The sequence below is a fragment of the Acartia tonsa genome, chromosome 5 (genome assembly GCF_053477335.1).
Source record: "Acartia tonsa isolate MP-2025a chromosome 5, ASM5347733v1, whole genome shotgun sequence".
Taxonomy (NCBI): Eukaryota; Metazoa; Arthropoda; class Copepoda; order Calanoida; family Acartiidae; genus Acartia; species Acartia tonsa.
In genome coordinates this window covers 40,458,571-40,475,720 of record NC_137264.1, presented here as the reverse complement: position 1 = coordinate 40,475,720, position 17,150 = coordinate 40,458,571, and the positions used below count along the sequence as shown (strand labels likewise).

The following is a 17,150-nucleotide window of genomic DNA, read 5'->3' as shown; positions in this document are numbered from 1 at the left end:
GACAGGTAAAAATTAAAAATTTTTAATTTAAAAGTTAGAACAAAACTTATTTAACAAAAGTGGCTTCTTTATGGATGGTATGAACTAATTTGAAGAAAATTTTGAAATCGGGCTAAAGGTTCAGGTACTGCAGGTCTCCAGGTGGATCCTGGACGGGTAAAAATTGATAATTTTTACTTTAAAAGTTAGAACAAAACTTATTTTTACAAAAGTGGCTTCTTTATAGATGGTATTAACTAATCTGAAGAAAATTTTGATATCGGGCTCCAGGTTCAGGTGCTGCAGGCCTCCAGGTGGATCCTGGACAGGTAAAAGTAAAAAATTTTTACTTTAAAAGTTAAAACAAAACTTATTTTTACAAAAGTGGCTTCTTTATAGATGGTTTTAACTAATCTGAAGAAAATTTTGAAATCGAGCTCCAGGTTCAGGTACTACAGGCCTCAAGGTGGATCCTGGACAGATAAACAGTATTTTTTACTTTAATAGTTAGAAAAAAACTTATTCAAAAAAAGTGGCTTCTTTATAGATGGTATGAACTATTTTGAAGAAAATTTTGAAATTGGGCTTCAGGTTCAGGTACTGCAGGCCTCCAGGTAGATCCTGGACAGGTAAAAATTGAAATTCTTTACTTTAAAAGTTAGAACAAAACTTATTTAACAAAAGTGGCTTCTTTATGGATGTTAGGTAGTAATTTGAAGAAAATTTTGAAATCGGGCTCCAGGTTCAGGTACTGCAGGCCTCCAGGTGGATCCTGGACAGGTAAAAACTAAAATTTTTTTCTATTAAAGTTAGAACAAAACTTATTGAACAAAAGTTGATACTTTATGGATGGTATTAAATACTTTAAAGAAAAATTTGAAATTGGGCTCCAGGTTCAGGTACTGCAGGCCTCCAGGTAGATCCTGGACATGTAAAAATTGAATTTTTTCACTTTAAAAGTTAGATCAAAGCTTATTATACAAAAGTTAATACTTTATGGATGGTATTAACTAATTTGAAGAAAATTTTGAAATTTCAAAATTTTCTTCAAATTACTTCCTACCATCTTTAAAGAAGCCACTTTTGTCAAATAAGTTTTGTTTTAACTTTTAAAGTAAAAATTTTTAATTTTTACCTGTCCAGGATCCACCTGGAGGCCTGCAGTACCTGAACCTGGCGCCCAATTTCAAAATTTTCTTCAAATTACTTCCTACCATCTATAAAGAAGCCACTTTTGTTAAATAAGTTTTGTTCTAACTTTTAAAGTAAAAATTGAAATTTTTACCTGAACCTGGAGCCCGATTTCAAAATTTTTTTCAGATTAGTTAATACCATCTATAAAGAAGCCACTTTTGTTAAATAAGTTTTGTTTTAACTTTTGAAGTAAAAATTTCAGTTTTTCCCTGTCCAGGATCCACCTGAAGGCCTGCAGTACCTAAACCTGGAGCCCGATTTCAAAATTTTTCTTCAAATTAGTTAATACTTTCTATAAAGAAGCCACTTTTGTCAAATAAGTTTTGTTCTAACTTTTTAAAGTAAAAAAATTCAGTTTTTACCCGTCTAGGATCCACCTGGAGGCCTGCAGTACCTGAACCTGGAGCCCGATTTCAAAATTATCTTCAAATAAGTTCAAACTATCTATAAAGAAGCCACTTTTGTTAAATAAGTTTTGTTCTAACTTTTAAATTAAAAATTTTCAATTTTTACCTGTCCAGGATCCACCTGGAGGCCTGCAGTACCAGAACCTGGAGCCCGATTTCAAAAATTTCTTCAAATTAGTTCATACCATCCATAAAGTACCAACTTTTGTTAAATATGTTTTGTTCTATCTTGAATTTTCAATTTTTACCTGTCCAGAATCCACCTGGAGGCCTGGAGTACCGGAACTTGGAGGCCGAATCCAAAAATTTCTTCAAATTAGTTCATACCATCCATAAAGTACCAACTTTTGTTAAATAAGTTTTGTTCTAACTTTAAAATTAAAATTTTTCAATTTTTACTTGTCCAGGATCCACCTGGAGGCCTGCAGTACCAGAACCTGGAGCCCGATTTCAAAAATTTCTTCAAATTAGATCAAACCATCTATAAAGAAGCCACTTTTGTTAAATAAGTTGGGTCTAACTTTTAAATTAAAAATTTTCAATTTTTATCTGTCCAGGATCCACCTGGAGGCCTGCAGATCAGAACCTGGAGCCCGATTTCAAAAATTTCTTCAAATTAGATCATACCATCCATAAAGTAGCAACTTTTGTTAAATAAGTTTTGTTCTAACTTTTAAAGTAAAAATTTTCAATTTTTACCTGTCCAGGATCCACCTGGAGGCATGCAGCACCTGAACCTGGAGCCCGATTTCAAAAATTTCTTCAAATTAGTTCATACCATCTATAAAGTACAAACTTTTGTTAAATAAGTTTTTGTTCTATCTTGAATTTTCAATTTTTACCTGTCCAGAATCCACCTGGAGGCCTGGAGTACCGGAACCTGGAGGCCGAATCCAAAAATTTCTTCAAATTAGTTCATACCATCCATAAAGTACCAACTTTTGTTAAATAAGTTTTGTTCTAACTTTGAAATTAAAATTTTTCAATTTTTACCTGTCCAGGATCCACCTGGAGGCCTGCAGTACCAGAACCTGGAGCCCGATTTCAAAAATTTCTTCAAATCAGATCATACCATCCATAAAGTAGCAACTTTTGTTAAATAAGTTTTGTTCTAACTTTTAAAGTAAAAATTTTCAATTTTTACCTGTCCAGGATCCACCTGGAGGCCTGCAGTACCAGAACCTGGAGCCCGATTTCAAAAATTTCTTCAAATTAGTTTATACCATCCATAAAGTACCAACTTTTGTTAAATAAGTTTTGTTCTATCTTGAAGTTTTTTTTTTACCTGTCCAGAATCCACCTGGAGGCCTGGAGTACTGGAACCTGGAGGCCGAATCCAAAATTTTTTTGAAAATAGGAAAACTACATCCCAAAAGGAAACTTTTTTGCCAAATAACCTATCCATTATCTCCAAAGACAAAGCCTATAATCACTGTTTACGCAAAAGTGTCAGAACTCCCCCCCCCCCCCCTTGGACAATTCTAAACTGTTTAAATTTATGAAAAGTGATATTTTTCCCGGACGGATATTAACAAAATCCTGATATTTTAAATACTATATAATAGATAATTAGAAAAAATGGATCACTAATTTTCAATTTGAAGCTGTCCGAAATATTCCTTTGTATGCATATACAGTGTTTTTTTTTTTATGAGCACTTTTTTGAAAGCAATTTTACCCCACTTATAGTTATCAGAATTTAATGATTAATGGCTTATTTTCTTCGTTTTTTAAGGGAAATTATGAAACAACAAAAAAAATTACAGTTTTTGTTGAAAAAGTACAGTAAAGTTGAAAATTAAAAACTTAGATGTCAACTTCTAAAAATGGTTTTAGCGCATTTTTCTTATGCTCAAATAATCAACCTTTTGCAAGAATGGCTGCTAAACACTTCAAAGTTGAGATATATATCTAAAAATGTATACAGATACTATTAGGGACATGTACTAGAACATATCAAAGTTTGAAGTTCATATCTCAACCAGGGAGGGAGTACTGGCCCCCCAAAGTCGACTACAGAAAATCCATTTTTTTAAGAAAAATGCGCTAAAACCATTTTTATATGTTGACACCTAAGTTTTTAATTTTCAACTTTACTGTACTTTTTCAACAAAAACTGTAATTTTTTTTGTTGTTTCATAATTTCCCTTAAAAAACAAAGAAAATAAGCCATTAATCATTAAATTCTGATAACTATAAGTGGGGTAAAATTGCTTTCAAAAAAGTGCTCATAAAAAAAAACACACTGTATTTTTAACTTTAAGTTTATAATATTTTATGATATTTAATTTTCACAACAAATGCACTATCACATATTTACATAACTTGATAGAAATGATATTATATGAGGGACTAAATAGTAAACAAAGCAACAAGTAGCAGACTAAACCTTATCTAGATCTTATCAGTTAGATATAAACCAGGAAGAAAGGGGAGATAGAACTGTACAGTTTATTTAGAACCTGTTCTCTCATTCGTGGTTTAAAAACTTTGAGGTCTTTTATTGAGTGGTAAAATTCAAGCTTCTCTAATTTCACCACCTAGTTGTTTTAATTTACAGAATGGGTGATTTGTTTATCATCTCTAGGGATGTATAATGTATATTTTAGTGATGGCAATCCGTCGAATTTTTGGGCCGGATTCGGATTCCGGATTCTTAAAAGAATCCGTCAAAAAAAGTGGCGGATTCCTTGCGAATTCCGGATTCTTATTTTTGGCGGATTCCGGATTCGGATTCCGGATTCTAGCAGTATTTTTAAAGGCTTTTTAAAAAAATTAAGTGCTACATATGTCCTAAAAATTAATGTTCTTGGTGTTTTCTATAATTCACTTCTGAAAATTGAACCAGATTTTAAAATTTTTTATATGTAATGATGATAATCTTTGCCTTCAAAAAGTGAGAGTTGAAAGAAAAAACTCAAGACGCTAATTTTAGCATACCAATTCAGAATCCGGAATCCGCTATTAAAAAACGGATTCCGGATCCGGATTCGGATTCCAAAATTGGCCCAAAAATTGGGCGGATTCCGGATCCTGGATTCCGGATCCGGATTCCGGATTGCCAACCCTAGTATATTTATTTATCGTCAATTGTCTTATCCTTAAGATCCCTGGAAATATACTATCTCATTTAAATTACAGGATCTATTAAAAGATAATCTTTCAGAGAATTATGTTATTATTGATATTAAATAAAGCATAAGTAGCTGCCTTTTGAATATTCCAATTGTCTTTTATTGTTATTTTTAAACAAGGATCTATAAGTGTGAAACCTTGAATTCAACAAATAAACATGAACACTTGTAGAGTGTCAAAACTTAATAAGCAGAATATTAATTTAAAGGTATAAACAAACAAAATTGTATTTAAACAAGTTGCAAAACTGCATAAATATAGGTTTCTTTTTAAGGTTATACTTTTATGACTTAAAGAGTTGCTTCGCTAAAAATATTGTATCTTGTTGTCCTTGGAATCGTTGTTTAAAAAATTTGATGAAGTTTGAAATTGATTGGACAATTAAAAATGTCTAAATTAACAACAAGAGCAAACTATGACGTACGGAAGTACGCACAACAGAGATGCGGACCCTAATTATAGAAAGGCTTCGCTTTTAAAGAGTTGTCAATCCTGTGTTGTGATATTTTATTTGATGTTTATTGACTCAAAGATGGGATATTGACATTTTTATTGGAGATTTTTCTTTTTCAGAAAAGATTTTCAATTTTATTTTGATATTTCATTTTTGGTTCATATTTCATATTTGGTTTCATTAAATATGTATCTATACGATGCATAATATTTGTTCTTGGTATTTAAAGTTGGATCTTAATAATTAAATATGAATAAATCCTAAAACAAAATATGAAAGGTATTTGTCCTAATTGGTTGGTACAAAATAACATTGTCCAAACTTTTCCACCAATAATTTTAATCTATTAAAAGGGATCATAAGTTATAAAGAGTAGCTATCATGAGAATTGCGGGTCAGCTTATTTTACATAGAATACATCCAGCTGTGCGAAGCTTATCAATCTATGATTTGCCAAATGATTCTCACCTCCAATCTCTGTGTGCATGATGCATCTGAATCCAAACTTCAGAGAATATGGGTTACATACACATTAGAAAAAATGATTAATTTGTTATTTTTTTTAGAATCCTTAGACTTGGCATACACAGAGAGTCAAGAATTAGAGGTAAAATTATCATTCTTTACGTGATTTCAGGGGTGTATATTCTGCTCAAGATTAATTTTTTTCTTCAGCAGCAAAAATACTTAATTTTCCACCCTAATTTTTTACCAAAGGTGGGATGAAAAGTAAGAAAATGTTTATTTTATTCATTTCTTCCCCTCCCACATATTTTCAAGTTTTTTTCCCCTTTCATATATTTTTTATTTCCCTCCCCCTTCCTTTTAGTCGTTGATCCTATGCAGAATCCCCCCCCCCCCGCTTTATTTAGCCACATTATAACTTTTACTCAACAAGGCCAAAATCCTGCAATCGTATTATTAAGAATTGTGCATTTATGATTATGAATAATTTTGTCTACTTGCACAATATTATTGTCATGCATCTAACATTATAGCAGTTGAACCAATTTAACGTCTTTTGATAAGACGCAGTTAGGACAGATTCTTAAAGTTGCTTCAATAACAAGAACGATATTACAGGTTGAAGTAGAGCTGCTAAAAGAGGACAACGAGCAACTAGTAACCCAATATGAGCGGGAGAAACAACTCAGAAAATGCTCGGACCAGAAGAACCTGGAACTCGAGGACCATTTCGAGGGCGAGCGGAAGGATCTGAAAATGAAACTGGAAAGCTTGTCCTCGATTGTAAAAATGTTTGAGCTGAAAGCAAAAAATTCACAGGTATCCCAGCTAAATTAATATCATTCATGACGTTAATGAGTAATTACATGCAGGATTAAAAAATTTTCTTTCAATTCAGCTAACTTGTTGATTACACGCCCTTTGTCTGAAAGTCTTAATAGTACATAAGTAATTCAGGTGTGACTATTAATGGAAATTCGCAGCATTACTCTTACAACTATCACCATGCGTCTGACCAGAAATAATAGAGAAAAGAAATCTAACACCTTTTGTTGTGACTCGGTTTGGGCAGATATTCGAACCCATTACCCCCGTCTAAAACGATTGGAAGACTTTTTACTACAAGCTAAATCACGGTATTTCTAAATATCCTAGGTATTATACATAGTGTAAAGTTTTTCTTGTTTGTTCGTTAAGATCTCGTTAACCACAGAACCGATTGAATTATCTGTTTTAAGGTAGCTTTATATAGAATTGGGATTGTTTAATTATATTTTCCTCACTTTTCGAAGACAAAGTCCCTAGATACACGTTCCGAGGAGCAGCCGCTAATATTACATTAATGCAAGCACCGCACTATGTGCCCAGCCAATGCAAAAACCCCAAGATTCAAAAAAATGCATTTTTGAATATTGACCAATTTTAAAGTTTTAGGTTAATCTTTGTCATATTTGAGAAGGATTCCCAAAGCTAGAGGTGAAAATATCAATTACTTACAATTTTACAGCCTCGAGAAGTAGCCTACCTAGATATTTAGGATTTTGCAAAAAAAAGCCTGACTATTGAAATTACATTTTATATGCAAACTTTAAATTATCGTCAAACTACCAAAAATTAAGCTACAGTAATATGTTATACCTTTTTTGAAAGCTTATTGAATATACTATACGATTTTTAATTATTTTTTACACGTTTACTTATAAAACTTGTGAAAAAATTGATGTCAAAGCATTCCCCCTTAAAGAATCAGGAATTATAATATTTTGTAATGATACTCTCAACTTCAAATAGTTTGATCTTTTTTCAGCTAACGATGCCGCATATCAGACCTTTACACATGTTTAACCAAGGCACTCAGTGATTGAATCCCGTTGGTTTCAATGGCGGCATCGTTAGCTGAAATTTTTCTTTCGCATTTTTGTAGGAGTGGTCGGATCCATTTAGTAGCAATTTTAACACAAACAAAGACAAATTAAAATAACTTTATTTTTACAAACCATTTTATCCTGATATTTATAGTTCTCGATGCAATTTTTGATACAATCCCTTATTCTCATTGCTTAAAGTCTTTAAAGGATATCCTCGCCCCCCCCCCTCCGGAGTGTGGGGGGGAGGCCCCCCATGCACACGCCTAGGAATATTTTTTTATTTAAGCTATGTAATCGAACCTGTTGCTTCTAATCAATTACCATTCTTTTTAAATCAAATGAATAATATCTTAAATGTTTCAATTTAATAAAACTAAAACCTATTCCACCCCATATGCCCGCCCTAAAGAATTAAAAGAGTTAAGCAAACTTATAAAGAAAATAAAAGATTTAAGCAAATTTGTTAATAAATATATATAGGCCTAGGAATCTAAAGGAATAAGAGAATGGCAAATAAATTGATGTACATTACTAATAATGATACACAAACTTACCCTTCTGTAGATTACAATTATTGGTTGAAAAGTTATGACACTCAACTTAATAAACAAGAAAATGTTATTATAAAACTTTGGGGACTAGAGTGATAAACAGCCCAATGTCCCCTTTCCTCCTGATAAAGGCCCTATTGCAGACAATCAATCCTTTGATTTCAAGGCTTTTGGATTAAAGTTTTTAGTGCTTTTGGGGTGATTTGAGATATATTTGCTTTTATTTTTAAAACACGTCAATTTTTTAATGAAAAAGTACATTAAAATGGGTTATAGGAAATTAAATAGAAAATTATTTTACAAAATGTTATTAACATGTTTCCTTGTTTATAGTTATTAATGTCAACAAATCCAGGGATCTAAAGGGATAAGTTAATGGCCGATAAATTGATGAACTTTTCCAACGAAAATACACAAAATTACCCCTTCTGTAGATTACAATTAGTGGTTTAAACATTTGTACACTCAACATTTGAAAAAAAAAACAATTAAAATTCAGTAAAAGCACCTAAAGTTGCTAAACAAAGAATAATAAAAAGTTATTATAAAGCTTTGGGGACTAGTGTAATAAACAGCCCAATGTTCCCTCCCTCCCTTAAACAAATCAATTGATATATAAGTATTTCATTGATAATTTATTAAGGGGGGGGGGAGGTGGTAAAATGTGGTGACTTAAAACACGACATACTAGCAATTTTATTTTGGGCGCAACTCCCTTAGTTTTAGAGATAATTGGGTAAAATCTTTTGGGTTGTGTCAACAGTCGCCCCAAGTTTTGGTATCTTTAAAAAAACTGCGGCGGAACCGCCGTTCACGGCCGTTTTCCGCCACCACCAAAATTTTTTTTATTGCATTTCTCGCTGAATTAGGTAATTTGGAATCATTTGAGACCATATTATTTTTTCAAAAATTTTCCCCTTATAACCAACCCTGTGGGGGGGGGAACTTCATTTTCAAATTCTCATTTATCAAGGTATATCTTAAATTCAGTGCTTCTCCTGTGATTTTAAGATATTGGACCCAATTCGTTTTAGGGTGTCACTAATCATCCCAATTTTTGGTATCTTTGAAAAAAAACGGCGGCGGGTCTGCAGCTCCAACCGTTTTCAGCCGCTGCCGCAAATTTTTTTTTTAATTTCTCGCCGAATTAGGCAATTTTGAATCATTTGAGATAATGTTGTTTTTTGACGGCGGAAAATGGCGGTTAACGGCGGGAGCGGCGATCCCACCGCCGTTTTTTTTTAAAGATACCAATACTTGGAGTAATTAGTGACCCAACCCAAAAGATTTTACCCAATTTGAAGCAAAATTAACAGAATTATGAGTTTTTGTTTTATATTGGAATTCTGGGCACATAGTGCACCGTGTGTGCAAAGATCAAACTTATATTACATTCTGTTTATAACAATATTGCAACGTCATTCATTTTATTAAAAAGTTTGTAAAGCTGTGAAAGTTTAGACTATTAATATTTAGGAACAAATTGGCCGCCTCGAGGAGAAGGAAAATGAACAGAAGAAGGAATATCACAAACTACATGAGAGGTATAATAGTTATTTATCGCATCGTATTATAAACAGCTTTCCGTATAAAAATTAGGGTTGGGCCGGATATCCGGTGTGGCCGGATATCCGGCCATTTTCAATATCCGGCCGGATACCGGATATTGAAACTATCCGGCCGGATATCCGGCTCTATAATGTTTTATACTTTACACCAAAAATCTCTGCTTTTTAAAATCTTAAATGGCTATAATTTTCTTATTATTGAAGCTAGAAGAACATTTTTTCTGAATAAGTTTAACTTTATGTAAATTTATATAAGATTTCTGAAGAAATTTTTTTTTTACTACGTAACTTTAATATCTGGTAATTTGGCCGGTTATCCGGCCGGATATCCGGTAATTTGGCCGGATAACCGGATATTTGCCGGATATCCGGCGTTGGCCGGATATCCGGCCGGTTACCGGATATCCGGCATTTGAAATCAGCCGGATATCCGGTATCCGGTATCCGGCCAAAAAAGTATCCGGCCCAACCCTAATAAAAATGTACAATTAAAAATATTAAAACCAGTTTTATTGGCCCCGAGATGCCGATATAACTGGTTTAATATTATAATTGTACATTTTTATATTCTTAGAAAACTGGATATAATACGATACCGTTACGATACATGATATTTCATTGTGGCTGAGGACCCGTTCTTAGCCACCGGATATTAATCGGTTCCGAAGCCATACTGGAAATTATTTTTTTTAGTAGCCGTGCTATTCCATAATTCACTTTGTTTGTCCTTCCGTCATTACGTAACACTGTTGGAGAATTGCAGGGACAATTGCTGATGTACATCCCCATTGATGTATACATAATTACCCCTTATGTAGATTTCAATAAGTGGTTGAAACGATTCTTAATTTCCAACTAATCAAACTTTGGGGACTAGAGTGATAAACATCCTATTGTCCCCTCTCTCATTGGGGAAATGTGATTTTCTCGGATGCTATGTAAGAAAGACAGCTAAAATTGATACCCTAATTCTGAACTTCGATAAAACGCAGGGAAGGATGGATCATTGGACTGTAAATTTTGCTGGTATCCAAAATACTTTTGAAAATCTTGATTGGTTGGTACAAATTTTGGGGGTGAAGGGGTGATTACCCCCCCCCCCCCCAAATGAATTTGGGGCTGCCGTAAACACCCCCAAAATTTTTAATTTCCCCCCCCCCCCAAATAAAAAAAAAATGCCTCTATGAAATAAAGATTAACCCCCCCCCAAAAATTTTTATTTATAAAATTTTCCCCTCCCCCCCCAAATTAAAAAAGCTTGGACGCCCATGGATGTGCACTGTACAACAATTTATCGTCTATTGTCTTATCCCTTATGATCCCTGAGAAAACGGAAAATGATTTTGAAAGTTTGTAAAGAAAGAAACTGAACTCGCAACTATCCAAGAAAACCTTTAATGAGGAATAGTGGATGAAGCAAACTTTGTCAGTTGCGAAACATGTGCAAGCTTATTCGATTCTCGCACTATCTTTGATTTTTGAAAATTAGCTAATAAGATATTATTATAATTTATAAAGAAGTTTTTCAACGTTAGATAATAATCTGTCTAGAACAAAAGTAAAGCTTTCCTGAAATGGAAAACTCAATAAATTAAGTCATTATCGAGATCTTTATTGGCATACATATTATATTATTATCCGAGTGGTGTTACAAAAAATTCTACTCAGGGTATTTAAGATGCTCATATTAAGAATTAATTTTTTGGTTGAATTGATTCTTGGTATTGCCAGCTGATTCATATAAAGCAGATGGTGCTAGGCGGCGGTGAATCAAAACTTTACACCAACTCTCTTCTCTCTCTTTTTGACCGCAAGTTTTATAACACTTTCTTATGGGGTTTCTTCCTCACAAATAAAAGGATTAAATATTTGAGATTTCAGTTTTTTAAAATTTCTTTCTCATTATGTTTAGTTTTTGGATAATTTTTTGCAATGAAAGATAATAGGGTTTATAGGATATTATTATTCCAATCTGCCATTAAAACCCTTTTCGAAAAAACCTATAAAAGTGCTAGATTAAATGTTTAAATCTATTTTACAAACTGATTTTCCTTTAACCCCTGGAATTGATGCATCACGTTGAACTTTTTTACAAATATTTTTTTTAAGAGGTTGCAGAATGAAAAAGTTTTTAAATGTTCTGAAATTGGTTAAACTTTGCTAGTTTATATGTGTGTGGAGTACATGTTATTGCATTTTGATACTTTTTTTGAGGGGGGGGGGGGGTGGAATCTACAAGTTTTGCACATCAGAAAAAGTAAAAAGGGCTTAGGTATGATATAATATATTTATATTTTCAATTTTTTAGGGTATAGTCCCTTTCGTTGCAGGTTTTCTCCTATTTCTAGCCCCTGCGGGGGGCTCTAACCCTGCGGGGCCAATTGCCTAAAGGGACTATTCCCATTTTTTATAGCTTAAATTCTTTGGCAGATGAAAAAAGTACTTTTATTTTTCGACCTTTAGTACTAGATGCTACTAGCTGCTCTCCACATTTTTTTTTTTTGAGGGGGGATTTTTTATTGGAGGGTTCCCCCCCCCCCCCCCCCCCTCAATTAATGGTTGGCCAGTAGGTATATTCCCTGAAAAGTAGTATAGCAATCTGTGGTGTCGAAGACCTAATACATAGACATTGTTCTACTTTGTATCATTATCTAGTTTTCTGCAAAAATAAATATTCATTATATCAAAATAATACATGTCTCAACTACTACTAACCCCAGTAAAAAATTCAAGCTCGAAAGAAGATATCTATCCTCATCGGGGCCCAAAACTACAAAATTTATGAAATATTTAAATTTTTACACAACACTGTCTACTTCCAGGTACACTGAGCTGTTCAAGACCCACATGGAGTACATGGAGAGAGCCAAGATAGTAAATCCCGAGAGGATGGATCCTGGATCCGCCAGAAATAAACTACCTAACATGAGTCTTAATCAATTAAACAGGTACAGGTCATCAAAAATCTTTATTATTACAATTTTTGGTAGATTTATATAAAAATATTTCATAATTTATGTTAGGATTAGTCTTGACTGTATATTGTAAAAATTAAGACCTGCTAATGGGCCAAGATATTTCTCCTTATTTTTACTATAATTATCACGTTTTTAATATATCGGCAGTTGGAACTTTTTAATATCCCTATTTAGAAAGCACTTTTTATCAAAATGCTAGTTAAAATTTAGCCAGGTGTATATCAAATATTTATCAGATTCCTAAGCACTAAAAGAATAAAATCCTGATTTAAATATTCTTTTTAGATCAAGTGGACCCGTATCTTTTGGATATAGTGAATTAGAAAATAATAATGAGGTGATTCATATTTAGAATTTTTTTTTTATTAGGAAATATTTATTTATTCCAATAGTAGGTACTTTTAATAATCTTTTCTATATGTAGCTATTAAAAGAGGTATGACATCCTTAAAATGGAAGGTCAACGAATCGAAAAAAACCATATATTAGCTAATATACAGTGACATCGCTTTAATATTCAAGCCTGAAAAAAAATGTTTCAGTACATAAAATTAAAATAGATATCTGTATTATTCGCTATTGTCTTAGAAATCACTTTATTAAAACATAGGTTAATATGACAATTATAATATCATAAAAATTGTAATTCAAAGTAGGCTAAAAATCAATTTGTTCAATTTAAATACTCTTCTAGAAACGATTATATATACCTAGTTTCTACGCTTTCAAAATTCTACATGATTGATACAGGAATCCTCATGTAAATTAATGGTTTAGATTTCTCTGTTGAACTGTGATACAAGTGTGCAAACTCCGGGCATGGAATATTCAGCTCCAAGTATTAAACGAGAACTAAGTGTAAGTTCATTTATTAGTCATTTTTAATTGGGTACCTAATCAATTTTTGAAAATATTAGATTATGTAAATCCCAAGTTTTTCATTGAAATATTATGAATAGAATAGTGTTCTACTTAATATTTTGAATTCTTTGTATTATTGAACTATTGAACATATTTGGGTAGATCTCTTGTACATTAAAAAAAATATATTAACATTCTGTTGAATCATTTATATCACCAATGGATAGTAAATTTTCCCTCCAAAAACTTTATCGCGCCTCTCTTTAAAAAGACTTCAACCTTTTCTGGTCAAATTAAAAACTTACCTAAAAACTTAGGATTAATCCAACCGTTTTAACTAGAATTTAACGCACATAGAGATAGACAGACATCCTGTAACTATAGTATATATATTACATATGATTGAAACATATTAGATTTGACTAACCATATTTGAGAAGTTATATAGACTTTGTAATATAAAGAAGCATATCTATATTCTATATAGCTACTTTGTAATATAGATTATACTTAGAAAATAAATATATCGTGTTTATTTAGCAGAGTCAAGACCCCTGGTGGATAGAACACCGAACTAAGGTTAAACATATAAATATATGTAGCTACCTAGTCCTTCTAATACTGTATTCCATTGCTACCTACTAACACTGTAGCTTTCTACTGATTAGCTACCTAATAAAACTAAGTAGCCACTAATACTGTATTCCATTACTACTTACTAACACTGTAGCTTTCTACTGATTAGCTACCTGCTAAAACTAAATAGCTACGAATACTGTACTATTTAGCTACCTACTAACACAATGTAGCCTTCTACTGATTAGCTACCTACTAAAACTAAGTAGCTACTAATACTGTACTATTTAGCTACCTACTAAAAGCAAGTACCTACTAATAAATACTGTATTTTATAGCTACCTACTAACACTTTGTAGGTGTTTAAAAAATGTTTAGCTACCTACTAAAACTAAGTACATACTAATAAATACTGTATTCTATAGCTACTTATTAACACAGTATAGCCTTCTACAGATTAGCTACCGACTAAAACTAAGTAGCTACCAACTCATTAGCTACCTACTTACACTATGTAGCTTTTTTATTATATCAAACTAATTATAGTATCCATGATATTATACTGTATTCTATAGCTACCTACTAACATTTTGTAGCTTTAAAAAAAAGTTTTGCTATCTACTAAAACTAAGTACCTACTAATAAATGCTGTATTCTACAGCTACCTACTAACAGTTAATGACTTATTATTATACTTTTAGCTACCTACTAAAACTAAGTAGCAACTAACTAACTCAATTCTTTTTAGAAACTTACAACATTATAAATAAATACTGTAATCTTATATCGTAATTTTGTCTCGTTTATAGCTAACTAATGTACACCCATTATTTTTCTTCATTTTATGGATACAAATCTATCTAATAATTTGTTTCTAAAGATTCAATTTAATTTTTCAACATGGCTCCGAATTTCATTCACTTTCCGCTCTGGATCAAAACTGGTTTTTAGTCTTACCGAAAGAAAATACATTTAAGTAAAGATCATAAAGTTAACTTTAAAATTTTATTCTCATGAAAGTAATTTCTTTACTTTTATTAATATGATTTTCATGGTTCTACATAATATTTTCTAAATATTATGATAGGTATGCTTTTTAGACGTGCTCCTTTAGATATTTATTTCAAATTTCAAATAAAAGTTTGTACCTATCATTATACAATTGTGCACAAAAATACATTTTAAAAGTAATACATATATAATACATACATAATATTAAAAAGGACACTATTGAGTTTATTGGGTGAGTGTAGCTACATTTTCTTTGTGGTTAAACCTACCTAAGTAGTGTAGTCATAGACTAGGACGAAATACTTTATAGCCAATAATGTAAGCTTAGACTAAACGTTTAAGCACATAATCAGATTGTCCATCAGTTACTAGGACTTGAAGCTTAAATACCAAAAACATTTAGTTTTATCTATGTAAATGTAAAAATTAGTGGATTCATTGCATTGATTTGCACTACAATTTTGAAAGATGTTATGTAACAATTTTACCATGGAAATTTGAAGGCCATGATAGCTAACATACCAATGAGCTTAACTATACTGAATCAGTACAAAATAAAATTGCGTAGGTAGTTTCCTTTTAAGTGTACATATATTTGGTTTCATCCTTCAGAACTTTGAGAATTCTTTACATTTATTCACATTTCTTCCCATTTATGGCAGAATGACAAAAATCAAAGGGATTTGGAATGTAAACCAAAATAGTTCCAACAAAATTCTATGTCAATATTCTATAAAAGTAACAGGATGTCTCTGTAGCGAAATATCTCGCTAAATGCTGTCTGACATGAATCTCCTTCACTATAAAGTCGCTAGTGTTTAATTAAGTAGGAAATTAAACACAATATTTAGAAAGCTGAGTTGTTTTCGCTTTTTAAAAGTTCTACAGAGTGCGGGTCACTTGCCATCAGTGTTTCGGAGCCGGAGCCGGGAGCAGCAACATTTTTGGTGGAGCCGGAGCCGGATCCGGAGCCGTATTTTTCGTTAAAAACGGCTCCGGCTCCGGATTAGCTAAAAATTATTTTTTAAAGTAGTATTATAATTTGGCAACAGTATTTCCATATTAATGATAAACTGAAAAACGGAGCCGGAGCCGCATCAAAATTAAACGGCTCCGACACCCTGCTTGCCATAAACATGATAAGTAAACTCCGAAAATATTGCGGGCTTAATATCAGATGTTGAATTATCAATTTAATGGTAAAACAAGGAGATCACAAATAAAACATTGATTTATTGTGTCATCATATATTGGTAATTTTTTTTTATAAAAATGATACCTAATCTCTTTAGTCGTGAATAAAAGCATTCAAATTCTTTGATCTCTAAGATATTTTCCTTTTATGTATTTATGTGCATGACATTAAATAATAGTTTCGGGTTGGCTGACAATGGATAAAACTCTTGCTCTATTTATTATTTACCTAACAGGAATGAGAATATGATATTTTATGTAGGTTAGATTAAATGGGAGAGACCGAGGGGATTTTTTTAGCTAGTTGACTAATAAGGGGGGGGGGGGGCGAAAGTGACACTTTTTGAAACCAAAACTTAAAGTCAAAGGAACTCAACTAAAAAAAGAGTTACAGGTCTGACATTTTGCATGGCAGTTGCTTTAAAGGGGTACAATATGGAACTGTGAAAAAACGGCGGCGCAACCGCTGAAAACCGCCGAGAAAAGGCAAAAAAAATTTCGGCGGGAAACGGCGGTTTTCGGCGGTTGCGCCGCCGTTTCTTCACAGTTCCATATTGTACCCCTATAAAGCAACTGCCATGCAAAATCTCAGACCTGTAACTCTTTTTTTAGTTGAGTTCCTTTGTTGACTTTTAGTTTTGGTTACAAAAAGTGTCACTTTCGCCCCCCCCCCCTTTTAGCTAGTTGACTAATATTGTATTGTACTTAAGTAGCACAACAATAACAAATAATATTATTGCCTACCAAGTAGAACAGTAGCATACAGTAGAAATAAAAAAATTATAATTTTCTCAGCAGGTACTGACTATGAATCACTAAAAATGATAATTTCTTTAGAAATTTTTAGCTACTTTGTCTTATAAATCTGTTAATGTGTATAACATAACGTACTTTAAGAGAATAAAGTAA

At 32.4% G+C, this 17,150-nt stretch overlaps 1 protein-coding gene across 25 annotated transcripts in view; it reads left to right on the top strand.

The window, feature by feature from the left end:
• Positions 1-17,150, top strand: part of syd (JNK-interacting protein syd) — a 143,177-nt gene that overhangs the window by 5,779 nt on the left and 120,248 nt on the right. For 16 of the 25 annotated variants that reach the window (XR_013879902.1, XR_013879901.1, XR_013879897.1 and 13 more), the window contains exons 4-10: positions 5,736-5,776; positions 6,253-6,453; positions 9,530-9,597; positions 12,444-12,569; positions 12,885-12,936; positions 13,377-13,457; positions 14,001-14,039. Coding sequence is in view for 22 of the 25 variants with exons in the window: in XM_080161671.1 (XP_080017797.1) it covers positions 5,736-5,776; positions 6,253-6,453; positions 9,530-9,597; positions 12,444-12,569; positions 12,885-12,936; positions 13,377-13,457; positions 14,001-14,039 (608 nt within the window). In the remaining 3 variants the exon portion in view is untranslated. The remainder of the gene's footprint in view (positions 1-5,735; positions 5,777-6,252; positions 6,454-9,529; positions 9,598-12,443; positions 12,570-12,884; positions 12,937-13,376; positions 13,458-14,000; positions 14,040-17,150) is intronic. The other 9 variants (XM_080161670.1, XM_080161667.1, XM_080161669.1 and 6 more) reach the window with 2 other exon arrangements.